Below are 17,656 nucleotides of genomic sequence, written 5' to 3' on the forward strand. Positions count from 1 at the left end.
ACCGTAGGTTTTGTGTGTGTATGGAAATTGATGATTTTAATTTATATGGAAGTGCAAAGGACCAAGATAACCAAGGCAATCTTGAAGAAGAATGTACTAGATATCAAGAATTACCATAATTAAGACAATGATGATACAAGTATAGACAAAGAAACTGGAACAGAATAGGCTGTCCAGAAACAGACCATATATAGTAACTAGATTTATGACAAAGGAACAAGAAAGTGCAAGGCAAGGAACAGTTTTTAATAAATGGCACTGAATCAATTGGATATCCACATAGGAAAAAAGTGAATTATGACCTCTGCCTCACACAATACACAAAAATCAATTTCTTATGTATTGTAGGAAAACACAATAAAGCTTCTAAGAGAAAACAAAGAGAGGGGTGCCTGGGTGGCGCAGTCGTTAAGCGTCTGCCTTCGGCTCAGGGCGTGATCCCAGCGTTCTAGGATCGAGCCCCACATCGGGCTCCTCTGCTGGGAGCCTGCTTCTTCTCCCACTCCCCCTGCTTGTGTTCCCTCTCTCACTGGCTGTCTCTCTCTGTCAAAAATCTTTAAAAACAAACAAACAAAAAAACAAAGAGAATTTTCATGACTTTGATGTAGGCTATTATTTCTCAAGATACAAAAAAACATAAACAACAAAGAAACTAATAAATTGGACTACCTGAAACTAAGAACTTTCTTCATCAAAAGATCTCATTAAGAAACTTAAAAAACCATCATGGGAGAGAAGATACTTACAGTTTACATATCTGACAAAGGACTAATATCCAGAATATGTAGCTAACTCCTACAAATCAGTAAGAGAATTTGACAAATACTTCCAATGCACTATGCAATATGGATGAGCTCGCCAACATGGTGAGTTCAGAAAGCCAGACACAGAAGGATATATACTACATGAGTCCGTTTATATCAAGTTCAAAAGCAGACAAGGTGGTTGCCTTTAGGAAGAAGGTGGTTATGTAACTGGTAAGGGTGCTCTATAGAGGAATGTATTCTTTTAAGGTTTGTATACTTTTCTTTTTTTATAGTCAAAGAATTACTTTATTTTTTTAAATTCCAGTATAGTTAACATCCAGTGTTACGTTAGTTTCAGGTGTACAATATAGTGATTCAACAATTCTATACATTACTCAGTGCGCATCAAGATAAGTGTACACTTTTCTATATATACTTCAATAAAAGTTTATTTGAATGCTATATGACTTAGAAGAGTCTATGTTAGGATTTATATAAATAACTTTTTGATGAGCTGGTAAACTTGTGTACTGTATTATTTACTGCTGCATACCAGTTATTCTAGAAGTTAGTAGCTTGAATATTATCTCCCACAGCTTCTGAGAGTCAGGAATCTGGGAGGGGATTAGCTGGGTAGTTCAGGCTTAGAGTTTGTCATGAGGCTGCAGTCGTCTGAAGGCTTGACGGGCTGGAGGACCCACTTCCCAGCCCACTCGCCTTGTTGGCAGGCCTCAGTTCCTTGTTAACTGCTGCCGGGTCCTCTGTTTCTCATCCTATGGCCCTTTCCATGGGCTGCCTGAGTGTCTTATCAACATGACAGTAGCTTCCCCTGGAGTGAGAGAGCTGAGGGAAAGGAGATTCTAAGATGAACAACACAGTGTTTTTTATAACCTCATTATGGAAATGACATGCCATCACTGCTGCTGTATGCTGTTGGCCAAACAGACCCATTCTGGTACCATGAAAGGAGACTACCAAGGGCATGAATACCAGGAGGTCAGCATTGGGAGCCGTCTTGTCGGCTGGCTCCCATATCCATCTTCCTCACCACCCCTTACTAGAATATTTGTAGAAATTCTAAGATTCCCAAACTTCCTTTTTTTCTTTTTTGCTACAATTTCATCAATATGCACAAAGATTTCCAGCTCCTTGTAAACTGGTGACTCTGTTGGAAGAACTTGCTGGTAGGAAGGAGGAGAAACTTGGGAAGAGGACAAATTTTCCCATTGCTGTCTCATAGGACATCTGTTCTATGAGGAAGGCTGTTCAGGCCTGTGATTACAGAAATTCTAGCAGGCTTCCCAGTCCTATTACCTCAACCTAACTTCTTCCTTTGATCTCTGATGCCTGAAATACCACCAGTTGAAACCCATACCTTTAGCAAAAGCTTTTTTTTTTTTTTTTCTGGTCACATGCAAGCACATTAATCAGAACACTATAGCAGTGGTTCCCCCACACAGCCGCTCATTGGATTTGGGGAGCTAGTAAAAATACCAATTCCCGGGGTGCCTGGGTAGCGCAGTTGTTAGGCGTCTGCCTTCGGCTCAGGGCGTGATCCCCACGTTCTGGGATCGAGTCCCACATTGGGCTCCTCCGCTGTAAGCCTGCTTCTTCCTCTCCCACTCCCCCTGCTTGTGTTCCCTCTCTCGCTGTCTGTCTATCTCTATCAAATTAATAAATAAAAAATCTTAAAAAAAAAAGAAATACCAATTCCCAAGTCCACCTAGATCCACTGGATCAGACCCTTCTGAGGTGGGCTTCCAGAATCCGTGTTTTGACAAACCTCCCAACAGGCTCTGGGAGAGTTGGCCAAACATCTCACAGCTGTTCCTGCGGTGGTATTTAGAAAGCACTGATATATACCATTAATGTATGTGGATTTCAGAACCTTTCTGGAGAGTGAGGGTCAATGAGGGCAAGCCATTTGTTCACAAAGAGGCCATTTTCCTTCCCACCTCCATCTGCCCAGTGTGCTGAGTGAGATAATGCTTCCTGGCCTCTTCGAACGCCCTCTTGTTCCTCTGCTGCACTTTGGTTCCCATCACGTCAGCCTTGAGGTGGAGTGGCCTGTCAGCACCGCGGGCTTCTGACCGGAGCCGCAGAATCAACTTTCTCTTCTCAGCTGCAGACTCTGTGTGAACCCATGCCAGGAGGGGGCCAGGGACTTACATTTAAGAGAACACATGGCCATCTCTTGACACAGATGGGAGATGTTTCCTTTTTGGCAATAAAAGGACGCGATGCCTTCTAGAGTTGCCACTTAACGTATGTGAGATTACAGTTTGTGGACTGGATGAAGCTATAGACTCTTTTCTCACTATGGGAAAACATATGAGTCATGTGAAAATCCTTTAAAGTGAATTTTAGGGAACCCTGGGTGGCTCAGTCTGTTAAGCGTCTGCCTTCGGCTCGGGTCATGATCCCAGGGTCCTGGGATCCAGTCCCTCATCGGGCTCCCTGCTCTGTGGGAGCTGCTTCTCCCTCTGCCTGCCGCTCCCCCTGCTTGTGCTCTGTTTCTGACAAATCAGTAAAATCTTTAAAAAAAAATGAAGTGAATTTTAAAAATAAGTCTTTGTTTTTGCATTCGTTCCCTTGACAAATACTGTTTCTGACCTATCTTCTGCTCTCTTGCGTACCCTGCTCCAGCCACACTGACCCTGCTGCTCTTCGTCAAACAAAACACACACTCTCCTGACTCAGAGAATCTACTCTAGCTGCTCGCTTAGCCCAGAACACTCTTCCCCAAGCGTCTGTTTGGCTAATTTCCTTACTTCCTTGAAGTCTTTGTTCAAATCCTACCTTCTCATTGAAGCTGAACCTGACCGCTCTACTTAACACTGAAACCAACTCCCCTTTCTAACCTGGCTCTACGGTTTTCTCTTTTCCCCACAGCACTGTTCAACTTTAATCACGCCATATACTTTATTACGTTGATCATTTATTTTTTTGAGTTCTTGTTCAGGGCAGGAATCTTATTTTTGTTCACTGTGCATCCCAAGTACCTAACGCAGTGTCTGACACATGGTAGACATTCAGTAATACAGGCATACCTCAGAGAAATTGTGGGTCTGATTCCAGACCACTGCAATAAAGCAAATATCACAATAAGTGAGGCAAATAAATTTTTGATTTCCTAGTGCATATAAAAGTTATATGTATGCTACAGTCTACTAAGTATGCAGTAACATTATGCCTAAAAAACCAGTGTACATACCTTAATTAGAAATATGTTATTACTCAATAATGCTAACCATCATTTGAGCTTCCAGTGAGTTGTAATCACTGATCAAAATCACCATAACAAATGTAATAATAATAATAATAATAATGATGATGATGATGAAAAAAATTGAAATATGGCAAGAGTTGCCAAAATGTGACACAGAGACACAAAGTGAGCAAATGCTGGGAAACTGGCACTGGTAGACTGGAGACACGGTTGCCAGAAACTTTCAATTTGTAAAAAAATGCAGTATATGTGAAGTGCAAGAAAATGAGTTTTGCCCACCTTCATTGGATTGATTAATTGGGACTGGAATAGTGGCAAACAGTACAAGTATGATTATTGTTGTCACAGAGATTGTGATTTATTGGAGGAGATCATTAACACAGAAATAATGATAAAATGCATATTTAGTGATCATTGTGATTGTGAGGATGGACATATATGGAATTCTATAAGAGAGTGTATGAGGAGCCTTACTCGTCAGGGCGTTAAGCATGGTTTGCTGAGGGAGCAACATTTACCTTGAGGTTGGGAGGTTGGATGGAGTAATCCATTTAAAGGGAGGGAAGGCAGAAGAAATAATCTACATTGTGAATAGTTTACAGTAGTCCAGCCACTTATAACCATTGAGTATGCCTACAACCGCATCTGGAGGTGCCTCTCTTTTCTCTCCAAGTATCTATCCAAATTAAGTTTCTAAAAATCTGTAGACCATTTACCCCATTTCTTGTGAGTATCAATATCTGAATATCACTTCCGAAAATTTCTCCTGCTATGGGGACATTCTTTGATGATATCCTCTATCTTCTGGGCTTCTTAATCAGATGGAAACGCAATAAATAAGTTTTCAAACCTCATGGATTTGTCCATTGAATAAGTAAAGTTTAAATATACTTGGCGATGAATCAAGAGTTTTAGAGATGTTGTCTCAGAAACCAAACCAAATAAAGGCTGAGGTAAAAGTGCTTTACACTGAGATGAAAGCCTTAGCTGATGAGATGAGTAATTCTCCAGGTATTTTTCCAAGAATTTGAAATAAGGTACTTTGCAAAAAGCAACTAAAGAATGTGTCTGTGGGGCTTTGAAGGTCAAAGTTATAATAGTTAATCACCGGTTAGAGATCACGTGACTGCATTAGGCAGTGTCTTTCTTTCCATTTCTTAGAACAAACACATTTGTAAGAAAACACACAGATATGTAATAATGAACAAGTGAACAATACTGTGGAAAAGATTAGAAAAGCTCATAAGCACTAACAGAACTTAAAAATGCACTTGTTGGCCAGGATGTGAAGAAAAAAAGAACACTAGTGCACTGTTGGCAGGTATGTAAATTGGTACAGTCACTGTAGAAAATGGTATGGAGGTTCCTTAATATATTAAAAATAGAGGGGGGCTTGGGTGGCTCAGTCAGTTAAGCATCTGCCTTTGGCTCAGGTCATTATCCCCAGGGCAAGGCTACAATCTCAGTGGCTTACAATAAGGGAGGTTTCTTTTTCATATGACACTCTATGTCCGTTTTAAGTTAGGCAGGAGGGATTGGCTCGTCATAACTAGGAACTCCCACTGATGAAGCAGCTACCATCTCTCACACTGTGAGTCACTAGACTAGAGGAGAAAGACTCTGGCAACTCCCACTGGCAATTAATTGGTCATAAATCATCACCCAGAACTAGTTACATGGCTCCACCCAACCCTAAGATGAATAGGAAATACAATCCTACCATATTCCTGGAAAGGAGGACAATAAGAAATATTTGGTAGACGACTTTAATAACAGTCGTGCCAATCCTTGATTTGGCCACTTATCAGTAGGTTCACAACTCTCTCTGAAAGAGATAGGAGTTCTTCTTTGCAAGGATCAAAAGAAGCTAGAAATTGCTGTCCTGGTCTTAAACGAGAACGTCATGGAGAAAGTGACCGAAAGGGAACCAAGAATCCACATCATGCTATATACCTATTACCTTTTATTCTTTTTTTTTTTTTTTAAGATTTTTAAAGATTTATTCGAGTGAGAGAGAGAGAGAGTTGGGAGAGCAGCAGGGGGAGAGGGACAAGCAAACTCCATGGTATGTGTGGAGCCCAATACAGGGCTCGATCTCAGGATGCTGAGATCATGACCTGAGCCAAAACCAAGAGTCAGACGCTTAACCAACTGAGTCACCCCGGTGCCTCTATTACTTTTGTTCTTGATGAAGACTTGTGTTGTTCTCATCCAACCTTTACTTTAATACTTTACTACACTGATTTTAGACAATTGTATCTGTCAGGCTAAACTTAGTTTTGCTGTGGTTACAAATAATCCCCAAATTTCAGGTACTTACTATAACAAAAATTCACTTCTCATTCATCTTACAGGTCCACTGTAGGTAGATTCTGCTCACCTTATCACTCACAGACCCAGGGTCTCTGAGGCTCCATCACTACACATTTCCACAATCACCCTGTCATTGTGAAAAGATATGGAGATTCTCAAAATGCTCTTCAAGTTTCTTCTTGGAAATGACATATACCACTTGTGCTCAAAATTCATCATACAGAGCAAATCATATAACCATATCTAATTTTAAGAAACAGGAAAACGCATTCCTACCAAGTGCCCAGAAAAGGGGAAAAACAGGAAAAATTGGGGAGCAACCCCCAAAACTACCCTCTCATTCAGACAAGAATACAGGGTAGACACACTCTTGGATCGAATCATGACATTAATCTTTAGGCAGGCCTGGGTTGGTGGTTGATACATGGAGTTGAGTTGAGGAAGAAGTTGACTTTTCCAAAGCATTTTAAGGTTTGAAACCATCTTCATACTCTTTTTTTTTTTTTTTGGCTTTGCAAGAATTCTGTGAGGGATGCCTGGGTGGCTCAGTCAGTTAAGTGGCTGACTTCGGCTCAGGTCATGATTCCCGGGGTCCTGGGATAGAGCCCCACGTCAGGTTCCCTGCTCAGTGGGGAGTTTGCTTCTCCCTCTGCCTCTCCTCCTTGCTCGTGCTCTCTCTCAAATAAATAAATAAAATAAAATAAAAATTAAAGAATGTTGTGAGAGAAACCATGCACGAGTTACCCCATCTTAAAGAAAAGAGAGGCCTGGAGCAATGACATGATTTCCTAGGTTCCTCACCACCCCAAGTGACAAAGTCAGTATGACCACCAGAGCTCTGATTCAGAACCGTCTCCCATCTCTAGGTGCCAGCCACCACCCTGGGACTTTCTTAGGCATTACTCCTGGCCCTTAAACTGTATGCCAAGGTAAGGAGCGAGGTGAGAGTTTGGAGTGAGCAGTTAGAAAGCAATAATTCTGGCAATTAGTTTGATGCTTTATGTGAAAACGTGCTTAGTTCATCAAAACTCAAATTCGATATTACTTTTAGAATAGATTTTTAGATCGTATAAACAATATGTGGTCATTATAAAATTTTTGTAAAATACAAAAATATTCAGAAGAAAGTAAAAGTCACCCACCTGGACATAGTACTGTTTTTAAAAAATTTCTCGTTCAAACGAAAATTTTAGCATGTGGGATAATGTGATTTATAATAAGAAATATGTATTTGGTTTTCATCCCTCTTTCTGGCACAGAGCTCCTAAACATTTGGAATTTCCTAAGTGATGAAAGTAATAAAGGTGTCTTAATAGTCATAACAAACCCCTTTCAACCACCCCTGAGTGTACAGTGATGAGGTTACTTTTGGAAAGCACCTAAAGATGGGGGCTGGTTGCCATGTGATTGGGGGATTAGAAGTCTCAGTCCCATCCCCCTGAACTCAGGGGAGGTGGAAAGAGCTGGAGTTGCCGACGGCCAATGATTTAATCAATCGTGACAATGTAATGACACCTCCATAAACCCCTAAAGGATGGGGTTTGGAGAGCTTCTGGATTGGCAAACACATGGAACCTCTGGGAAATTGACGTGCTGGGTGAGAGCATGGGAGTCCTGCCCCCTTTCCCCATATCTTGCCTTATGTATCTCTTCCATCTGGCTATCTCTGAGTTATAAACTGGGAAGTAAAATGTTTTTCTGAGTTCTTTGAGCCACTCTAGCCAATTAATTGAATCAGAGGAGGGGGTTGTGGGAACCTCTGATCTATAGCTGGTCGGTCAGAAGCCCAGGTGACAGCTTACACTTGGAATTGGCATCTGAAGTGGAGGGCAGTCTTGTGGGACCGAGCCTTTAATCTGTGGGATCTGATGCTATCTCAGGGTAGATAGTGTCAGAATTGAATTGAATCATAGGGCTCCTAGCTGGCGTCAGCGAATTGCTTGGTGGTGAGAACATCCACTACTAGCTCCCACTACCCCTGCTCCCTGGTCCATGTTAAGAAATGGGCCTGAAATGGAGTCACTTGTGCTAAGCCCCATGTCAGCAAACCAAGACTTAATAGCTAAGTGTAGTTTCACCCTCTCTCAGGAATATGATCTTCACCGAGTCAATCTGGCATCACCTGGTCAGCCAGGTAATCTGCCTGATAGACCCCTGCCTTCCCCCAGAGGAAGGTAACCTTGCCTGAAACAATCAACACTTTGCAAGAATAACTTCCTGGCCCCACCTCCTCCTGCTTATGAAAGTCCTCCATTTGTACAGATCCTTTGAGCTCCTTTCTATCTGCTGAGGTAGGATGCTGCCCAATTCATGAATCATTAGATAAAGCCAATTAGATCTTCAAATGTACTCAGTTGAATTTTGTGTTTTTTTAAACACCCCCTCCCTCTACACATACATCAGAATTGGGTACCAGAATCATTAGCATGTAAAAATTAATGAAAGGAACCCAAGTGTACTTGTCATGCTTCTTCAGAAGAAATAATCATTATAATTGTAGTTGAAGCCCCTCTATAGCTTCCTAATCCTCTCCCTCTCTCTCCAGAGATCGCTAGTATCCAGAATTTGGCATTTACATAATTCCCTAGGCATCTACTGTCTAGTACATACAAACAGAGTTATAAAAATATATAGCATTATTGTGCATGTTTTCAAATTTTATTGAAATGACTGTACTATACTAATCTTTGGCAACTTGTACTTTTTTTCTCCGAATATTATGTTTCTGAGAGTTATTCAGGTTGACAAAAGTAGCCCCAGTTCATTCATTGAACTGCGTAGGACAGCACAAACTTTAATTGAATGGATTACCAGGATCTTGTGAAAATACAGATGCTAGTTGAGTACATCTATAGCTCTCGAGTGGAGTCAGCGAGGCTGGTCGGGAATCTCACTTTGGGAAACAAAGCTGTGGTATCCTTGGAGTACACACGGCACAATTAACTTGTCTAGTCCCTTTGTTGATGCACTTTTTGCTTGTTTGTATTTATTTATTTATTTATTTACTTGCCATTACAAACAGTCTTACGGTAAGCACCCTTTGCGTATCTCTTGACATAGCTGTGCAAGAGTTCCCTGGGTTATATATGTAGGAAGGCAACTGCTGGGTTGTAGGGTCTACAAACGTTCAATTTTATGTATGTATGTATGTGTGTGGGTACGTACGTAGGCATAAATGACATACAATATGATATTAGTTTCAGGTGTACAACATCGTGACTCGACATTTATATATATTACAAAATGTTCCCCCATGACGGCTGTTGTTACCGTCTGTCACCATGCAAAGTTATTACAATGTTATTGACTGTATTCTCTTTGTTGTATTTTTCGTTTCAGTGCCTTATTTATTTTATAAGTGGAAGTTTGTACCTCTCAATCCCCTTCACCTATTTCACCCATCCCTCCACCACCTTCCCTTCTGGGAACCACCAGTTTGTTCCTTGTATTTATCTGTCTGTTTCTGGGATTTTTTGGGTTTTTTGTTTGTTTGTTTGTTTTTTTACATTCTACATATAAGTGGAATCAGATGGTATTTGCCTTTCTCTGACTGCCTTATTTCATTTAGCATAATACCCTCTAGTTTTATCCGTGTTGTTGCAAATGACAAGATTTCATTCTTTTTTAATGGCTGAGTAATATCCCATCACACATATATATTACATCTTCTTTTTTTTTTTTTAAAGATTTTTTTTTTTTTTTAATTTATGTATTTGACAGAGAGAGACAGCCAGCGAGAGAGGTAACACAAGCAGGGGGAGTGGGAGAGGAAGAAGCAGGCTCATAGCAGAGGAGCCTGACATGGGGCTCGATCCCATAACGCCGGGATCACGCCCTGAGCCAAAGGCAGACGCTTAACCGCTGTGCCACCCAGGCGCCCCTATATTACATCTTCTTTATCCATTCATCTCCCAGTGAACACCTAGGTTGCTTCCCTATCTTGGCTGTTGCAAATAAAGCAGCAATAAACATAGGGGTGCATGTATCTTTTCGAATTGGTGTTTCTGTGTGTGGGTGTTTTGTTTTGTTTTGGATAAAACCCAGAAGTGGAATTGCTGGATTGTATGATAGTTCTATTTGTAACTTTTTGAGGAAACTCCATATTGTATTCCATCGTGGCTGCACGAATTTGCATTCCTACCAACAGCGCGTGAGCGGTGCCTTTTCTCTCCAGCCTGCTCGATGTTGCTCACTTGCTCTTCAAAGTTGCTGTTTTCATTGATTCGTCTCTCAGTAGTTCAGAAGATTTCTTTTGTTCCATATCCTTGCTCCACATAGTCCTGTCAGTGCTGGGTTTCTTATTCATATATTTATTGGACATTTGACTTCTTCACCCTTTTTCTATTCTTGTCTGGTAGGTGTCAATCTCAGTGCATAACTCAGAAATACAATTTTCTTCACTTAGCCAAAACACAACTTAATTTCAATTAAGTTGCCAGACTGGTGGAAAATTAGTCTTAATCAGTTTGGGGTTCTCTTACTGCTTCTTCCCCCTGAGATTAAATTTAAGTCCCTGGAGGTTTATGCAGCTACAACTTGTGAGGGGATCGGTCCTGGATCCTTCCTCTCTACATTGTCACTGAGATGTCCCTCATCCCTGGTAAGCTCGCCCTTCTTCGTCGGTTTTGAGTGCAATGGAACCATCTGCTCTTCCCGCCATGCTGGGTGAGGAAATGTCTACAAGATTCTCTAAAGACTCAGGGCCTATATTTTCCAGCAACTTCCTCCCTGAGCCTCGTAGACTCTACTCACTAAGGAAAGCATGCTGCCCACCCAACAAACCACCTTCTGGGACCCAGTAACTGTGTTCTTGTCTTTTCTCTCCCGACTCCTGTTTTCTTCCCAGCCCTGAAGGAAACTTTTCTTGTATTGAGGATGGGGAGGAGCAGCGGAGGGCACTGAGGGGAAGTCCTTTCTCTATTCCTGTTTGTCTATTCTGCCCGTCTTCCCTGTTCCCCTGAGGGTGGAGGCTTTTGGAAATGAAAGTCAGGAACACTTCTTTGTTCCTTCTTTCAGGCGGTGACATCTTTTCCTGGCGGCAAAGGGAGAAGAAAGGCCTAGCTGCTTAAATGGAGGGTCCTAGGAAGGAAGGGGAGATTCTGGCAATGTGAAATGTTGCAGCCAACTTGGAAAACAGTTTGGCAGTTTTTCAGAGGTTAAACAGTGAGTTACCACACGAGCCAGCAATTCTCCTGTACGTTTGCCTGCGAGAACTGAAGATATGTGTGAACACATCAGACGTTCATAGCAGCACTATTCATACTCGCCCAAAGTGAAAATAACCCAAATGTCCATCAACCAATGAATGGATAAATAACATACTCATATCTGTACAATGGAATATTATTTGGTAATAAAAATGAATGGCTTGCTGGTGCCTGTTACAACATGGATAAATCTTAAAAGTGTTATATGAAGTGAAAGAAACTAGACACATAAAACCATAGATTGTGTGATTCTATTTATAAGAACAACCAGAATAGGCAAATCAATAGAGACATAAAGTAAATTAGTGGTGACCTAGGTCTTGGGGGGAAGGGCTTGGGGAGAAATGGGAAGTGACGGCTAGTGGGTATGAGGTTTCTTTTTAGGGTGATGAATGTTCTAAAATTGATAGTGGTATTGGTTGCACAACTCTGTGAATATATGAAAACCATTGAATTGTACACTTTAAAAGGGTGGATTGTATGGTATGTGATTTATAACCCAATAAAGCTGCTAAAAAAAAAAAAAAGTGAGCCAATTGAAAAAATACTGGTTACTCCCCACCAAGGACTTTTCAACTATATGCACATCCTATATATTACAGGTATTTTAAAAATTGGAAGCAGATCCTATATACAGGTTCTCCTACTTTCCCTCCTAAATATGTATTAGGCGCCTACTTTGATCAAAGTACCATGGTGGATACTGCGGAAATACAAAGATGGATAAGGCATGTCCCTTCCTTTGAGAAGCTTACAGTATGATTGTTTCCATCCGCTCAACTTTAGCTGCTGTGGTCTGCAGTTGGTATCAATTATTCTTTTCACCTGCCCAAATGAACATCACAAACTCTAGTGAGTTGAGAGTAGCAGTTAAAATAATCAAGAGGATGGAAGGATGCTGTAAGAAGTCATACTAAAAAGAGTTCAACTTTGCAGCCCGTAAAGACACGTGTGAAGGGCTAAATTGGCTTGAACTGAAATGTATGCTCAAAATCTAGGAACCCTCAACTTTTGAACCTTTAAAGAGGTTGCACCCTATGTTTATTAAGCCGGATTCTGGGGGTGAGATGCAGGCAGAGGTTGGTCTTTGAAATGTCTCGCTTGATTCCATGTGCAGGTTGGAGACCCCTGGCTTAGATGCTTGAACTAAGGAGTTTGTTGTGAATAAGGGAAAGTGTCACTTTATAAAGGGAAGGAGCAGTTACCCCCGGGGATGCATTACCTCCCAAAGAGTGTGTCTGGAAGCTCGCGTGATTGGTCTGGGTGAGGTGGCTGTGTAAATATAGAAGGTGACTCCCAACATCCTGTTCGTGATCAAAAACTGTCAGAGGGACGTAGGAGAAGTTTCCAAGCCAAGAAATGGAACCTTGGGTTAGAATCTAGAGGTGGTCATCAATTCATTAAATTGGAGAGGTTAAAAAAAAAAAAGTGTTGAAAGATGTCCAAAGGGGGATTGAAGGGGAGGAAGTAAGAGAAGTGGGAAGTTCAGGAGTTAACTCCTTGAATGCTGAGTGATGAGACCTTATAACATGAGCCAGTCTATTTGGCTGGGTTCAAGGTGGAAGGGTTAGATGACTGAGTTAGGCTTCTGAGGACTTGCAAGTTGTAATTAAGAGCAACTAGAGATATTTGGGGTCCATCAATACTTTTGGGGTTTTTCATCATGAAGCACAATTATACTATTCCTTAGAACATTCATTGGTCTCCACTCTTAAAAACAAAATATTGGGTGGAATGGATTCCTCTCTGCTCTGGCTCAGTGGTTCCAGTGTCCTAATGTCTTACATTTAGTTTCCCTTTTCTTTCTTTTTTTTTTTTTCTTGAGGATTGATTTGTCCAGAATGAGAGGAGAATTGTGACTGTAAGTCTTTGTCCACCATATGATACAAACACGGACAGAGGTTTCTGTGTTTGCTCAAGGCTCTCTGCCGAACAGGATGCACTTTAGACATCGTGGTTTTTTGCAAAGCATTATCCCATTAGTAGCAGTGGAATTAAACACAGAGTGTCAAGCTCCATACGATTGCGGTCTTGGCATTGGAGTTATAGTCTTGGCACTAGGAACTATTTCCTGGTACAGGAACCTAGAGGAACTGCTTTCCTGTTATGTTTCAACTGTCCAATTCGACTATCTTCTCTTCCAGAGTATCTATAGAAGCAAGCTAGCTCAATTGTAGGGAAACCCCACCCAGGGTTTTAGGACTGATAGGCAGAATTTCCCATGTCAGCGAGGCTGTCTGCAAAGCAGGGGCCGATCATGCATTGGAAGGGTCCGACAGAAGGTCAAAGCAGTGCTGTGGAGGACCCCAGCATTCAGTTAGGCAGCCCGAAGGGTATTCGGTTTAGGATCAAGCCAGGATTTTCTCAGCATCTTTGAAATACCCTAAACTGAATACTGAATAGGTGAAGAGTTCTTAAGGTTGGCTGGGGAGGGAGTGCCGGTGGGTATGGAAGGGGGTTGGTTGTTCATTTCCTTCTTTGATTACATTTTAAAATACTTTTAGCCCAAGTTCCAACTGCTTATAGGATTTAGCCCTGAAACTTTGAAAAAGTCGAGTATTTGAGATTTGAAAACCCATGTGCTGGGAAAGATAAGGAGTCCTAGAATTTTAGTTCTGTTAATGCTGTCACAAAAGGCCATGGTAGGTTTTGCAAAATAAAATGGGTTTTTGGTTGGTTTTATTGTGATTTTGATAGAATGAATTGATTATTGATATTAAAGTTGGAGAAATGGGTGAGATTTTGACAGAAGGGATAATGGACTGGTGTTATCTGTTCTAATATCTCTTTATTTGGCTACTGGTCAAGTATTTGAATTGGAAAACACAAAATTGTTAAAGACTGGAATTGTCTCAATTTGGGTTTTACTTTTATATGTTGACACTGTTTGATTAAAACCTTTACACTTTCAGTTTATTTTCGTAAAGTTTGTTATAGAAGCAACCAAAGTTCTGCAGATCTGTAAATAAATTATATCTCACTGTACATAACCTGGGTTACATTCTTGGGTGAATCATATCAACATTGCAGAGCGTTTAAATAAACATTCTAGAGAAGGTTAAACAGAGGTTAAACAGTTTATGCTCCCCTTCATACCAAGTTCCTTAGGCATTTCAACCTTAAAAGTTTCTATTTTACGCAACTAAAATTTCAAGAACAAAAATTTTCATGATCAATCTCAGTAAAAAATATTATTATTCCTTAATATGAAAACCTGTGAATCTTTTTACTAACCACTCAATCTAAACAGATCCTTAAAAAAAATCACCCCTCCTCAATGTCACAATATAAAAAATGTTTGCTAACGAGATTTTTCTCACTATAACATCAAGAGGAGTTTCAACTCTTAACAAAGCTTCTGGGCAGAGCGGGCTCTGGGGTAAAGGGATATAAATAAATAAGTTAGTATGTTGGAATTTCTTTGTGTTTCTAGCAAATCCTGAAATCCCTAACTTCCTCTAATAGACTGTCCCTTTGAACACAGGGGTTGACACATGACCCAAGTTGGACCCCTCTTGGCCTCCAGGGAATGATCCATGATAGACATGTGATCCAAGTTGGACTAGTTTTTGTCCTTCCTTGGAATATTTCAGCCTGGACTTGGAAGTAAATAGTTATTTTTCATTCCTGATCAGGGAGCTATTGGGATGTGAGTCCATCGCCATAGGCCACCATATTCCATATTCCTCTTTGCATGGGGAATGAACTTTTGGACTATCAGAGAAAGAAAACCACAGGCAAATAAAAGTAAAGACAGGGGTACCTGGGGGGCTCAGTTGGTTAAGCATCTGCCTTCGGCTGGGGTCATGATCCTGGAGTCCCGGGATCGAGCCCCGGAGTCGGGCTTTCTGCTCAGTGGGCAGCCTGCTTCTCCCACTTCCCTCACCCTACTCGTGCTCTCTCTTGCTCTCTCTCTCAAATAAATAAATAAAAGCTTAAAAAAAAAGGAAAGAAACAGAGATGGATAGAATCATAGGAGAATGGTGAAAAATGGAAGACACTAGAATTACTCAGGTCCAAGTTGTTTCTTTTTTCTTTTTTTTTTTTTTAAAGATTTTATTTATTTATTCGAAAGAGAGAGAGACAGCCAGCAAGAGAGGGAACACAAGCAGGGGGAGTGGGAGAGGAAGAAGCAGGCTTCCAGCGGAGGAGCCTGATGTGGGGCTTGATCCCATAACGCCGGGATCACGCCCTGAGCCAGAGGCAGACGCTTAACGACTGTGCCACCCAGGCGCCCCCCAAGTTGTTTCTTGATAGTAGTGTTAGAAATGGCTGGAAGCACTTGCGTTTATTATTTGGATGCTGTAGACGGTGCTCATTCGTTAAGTCACTCACTCAGTGTATTCTTTGTAAAGGAATGCGTTCCCCACTCTTCCTGTTTCCTCGTGCAGACAGACCCTTCATGTCATACTCTCGACCTTTCTTGCCAATCCTACTCCTTCCCATGGCAAGAGGAGTGCCTGATTCAACTGGTAGTATGGGAGGAGGAACTGGGCATGCTCAGCTAATCTCTTCCCTCTTTTCTTTGTTTAGAGCCCTGCCTGCCACCAAAGAGCCTGTGTCCTGTTCTGGTTTCACGATATGCATCCCTGAAGTGCTTGAGGGGAGAAACAAGATGGAGTCACGGATAGATAGCATAGATAGATGCATAATGATAGAATAAAGCAAGAATTGCAAAATGTTATATAGAATTTAGGTAGTGATACAGGGGGTGTTAATTATACAATTCCTTCAATTCTCTGTGTTTGAAGTTTTTCATAATAAAATGTTGGGAAAAAACTAGTCTGCATTATGATGGTCTAGCTTGACACAGGCATTTGATATAAATTGGGAAGCAGACAGAGATTATATTCCTTAAAAAGATCCTGGTACCAGGTATTGAGGTTTGCAGATCACGTAGGTATTACAACCAAGAGTAAGTCTAGCCGACCAGCTTCGAAAAGTGGCCGAACAGGTCATACTAGTAATTACCTGGGAGAAGCAATTCTTCCTCACAGGTGAAAGCTTTTGCTCTATTCACTGGCCAGAATCTTGAAACGCTACTCTCCTTACCAGAAAGCGAAGTAATGGAAACTGGATATTTCGGTAGTTGATGGGACATGGAGGGGTAGGTCAGGGGAAAGACATTTTGTAACTTAATTGAGATAATGCGTGTAAAATGCTTACTATGTTGGCTGAATAAGTTCTCAATAAATGTTAGCTGTGGTTATAATTTGCTTCTTATTTAAAAAGAAAATCATATATTAAGTGTAACATGATAGTGGGTTGAATTGTGTCCTCCAAAAAGATGTGTGCAAATCCTAACCCCTGGGACTTGAATGTAACCTTCTTCGGACACAGATTCTTTGCAGATGTAACTAAGTGGAAGGTCTCTTGGTGAGGGCATGCTGGATTTAGGTAGGGCGCAAATCCAATGACAGGTGTCCATAGAAGAGAAAGGAGAGAGAGACACAGGAAAGAAAGGCATTTGAAGATGGACACAGAGATTGGGTTATGCTGCCACAAGCCAAGGAACCCAGGAGCCCCTGGAAAGGAAGCCACGAGGAAGGATTCTCCCCTAAACCAACAGAGAGAGCTCGGCCCTCCTGATACCTTGATTTTGGCTTTCAGAATTGTAAAAGAAAAAGTTTCTGTTGTTTTAAGGCCCCGCACTTGTGGTGATTTGTTTTTGTTTTTTTTTTTAAGATTTTATTTATTTATTCGACAGAGAGAGAGACAGCCAGTGAGAGAGGGAACACAAGCAGGGGGAGTGGGAGAGAAAGAAGCAGGCTCATAGAAGAAGAGCCTGATGTGGGGCTCGATCCCATAACGCCGGGATCACGCCCTGAGCCGAAGGCAGACGCTTAACCGCTGCGCCACCCAGGCGCCCCACTTGTGGTGATTTGTTAGAGCTGCCCTAGGAAACCAACACAAATGTTAAACCAAGAAAAAGGATGTGACAAGATATTACGTGTTTGTTGCAACCGAATAGCAGAGGTCAGAATGGGAGTGTTTGCAGGAAATGCCTTAGAATCACCTGGCGGAGGTGTGAAGTCTCCAATGCCTCTTTTCCAGGCATGGGGGTACTAGGTGGAGAACAGGTTCTGCTTTAAAAATCTCTACCTTGTTGGGGGTACATGGGGCCCTCAACTGCGCTGGATCCGAATACAAGTAGGAGAACC

General features: G+C 41.5%; 1 protein-coding gene and 1 long non-coding RNA gene across 2 annotated transcripts in view; one reads left to right on the top strand and one right to left on the bottom strand.

The window, feature by feature from the left end:
* The window catches only part of UCHL1 (ubiquitin C-terminal hydrolase L1), a 59,455-nt gene extending 42,759 nt beyond the window's left edge, over positions 1 to 16,696 (top strand). Inside the window, exon 9 of the mRNA XM_044387694.3 lies at positions 16,029 to 16,696. Coding sequence (XP_044243629.1) covers positions 16,029 to 16,088 — 60 coding nt within the window. The 3' untranslated portion in view covers positions 16,089 to 16,696. The remainder of the gene's footprint in view (positions 1 to 16,028) is intronic.
* Positions 1 to 17,656, bottom strand: part of LOC123001562 (uncharacterized) — a 35,472-nt gene that overhangs the window by 4,082 nt on the left and 13,734 nt on the right. The gene's annotated exons all lie outside the window — the stretch shown is intronic.

This window comes from Ursus arctos, unplaced genomic scaffold (assembly GCF_023065955.2).
Source record: "Ursus arctos isolate Adak ecotype North America unplaced genomic scaffold, UrsArc2.0 scaffold_9, whole genome shotgun sequence".
NCBI lineage: Eukaryota > Metazoa > Chordata > Mammalia > Carnivora > Ursidae > Ursus > Ursus arctos.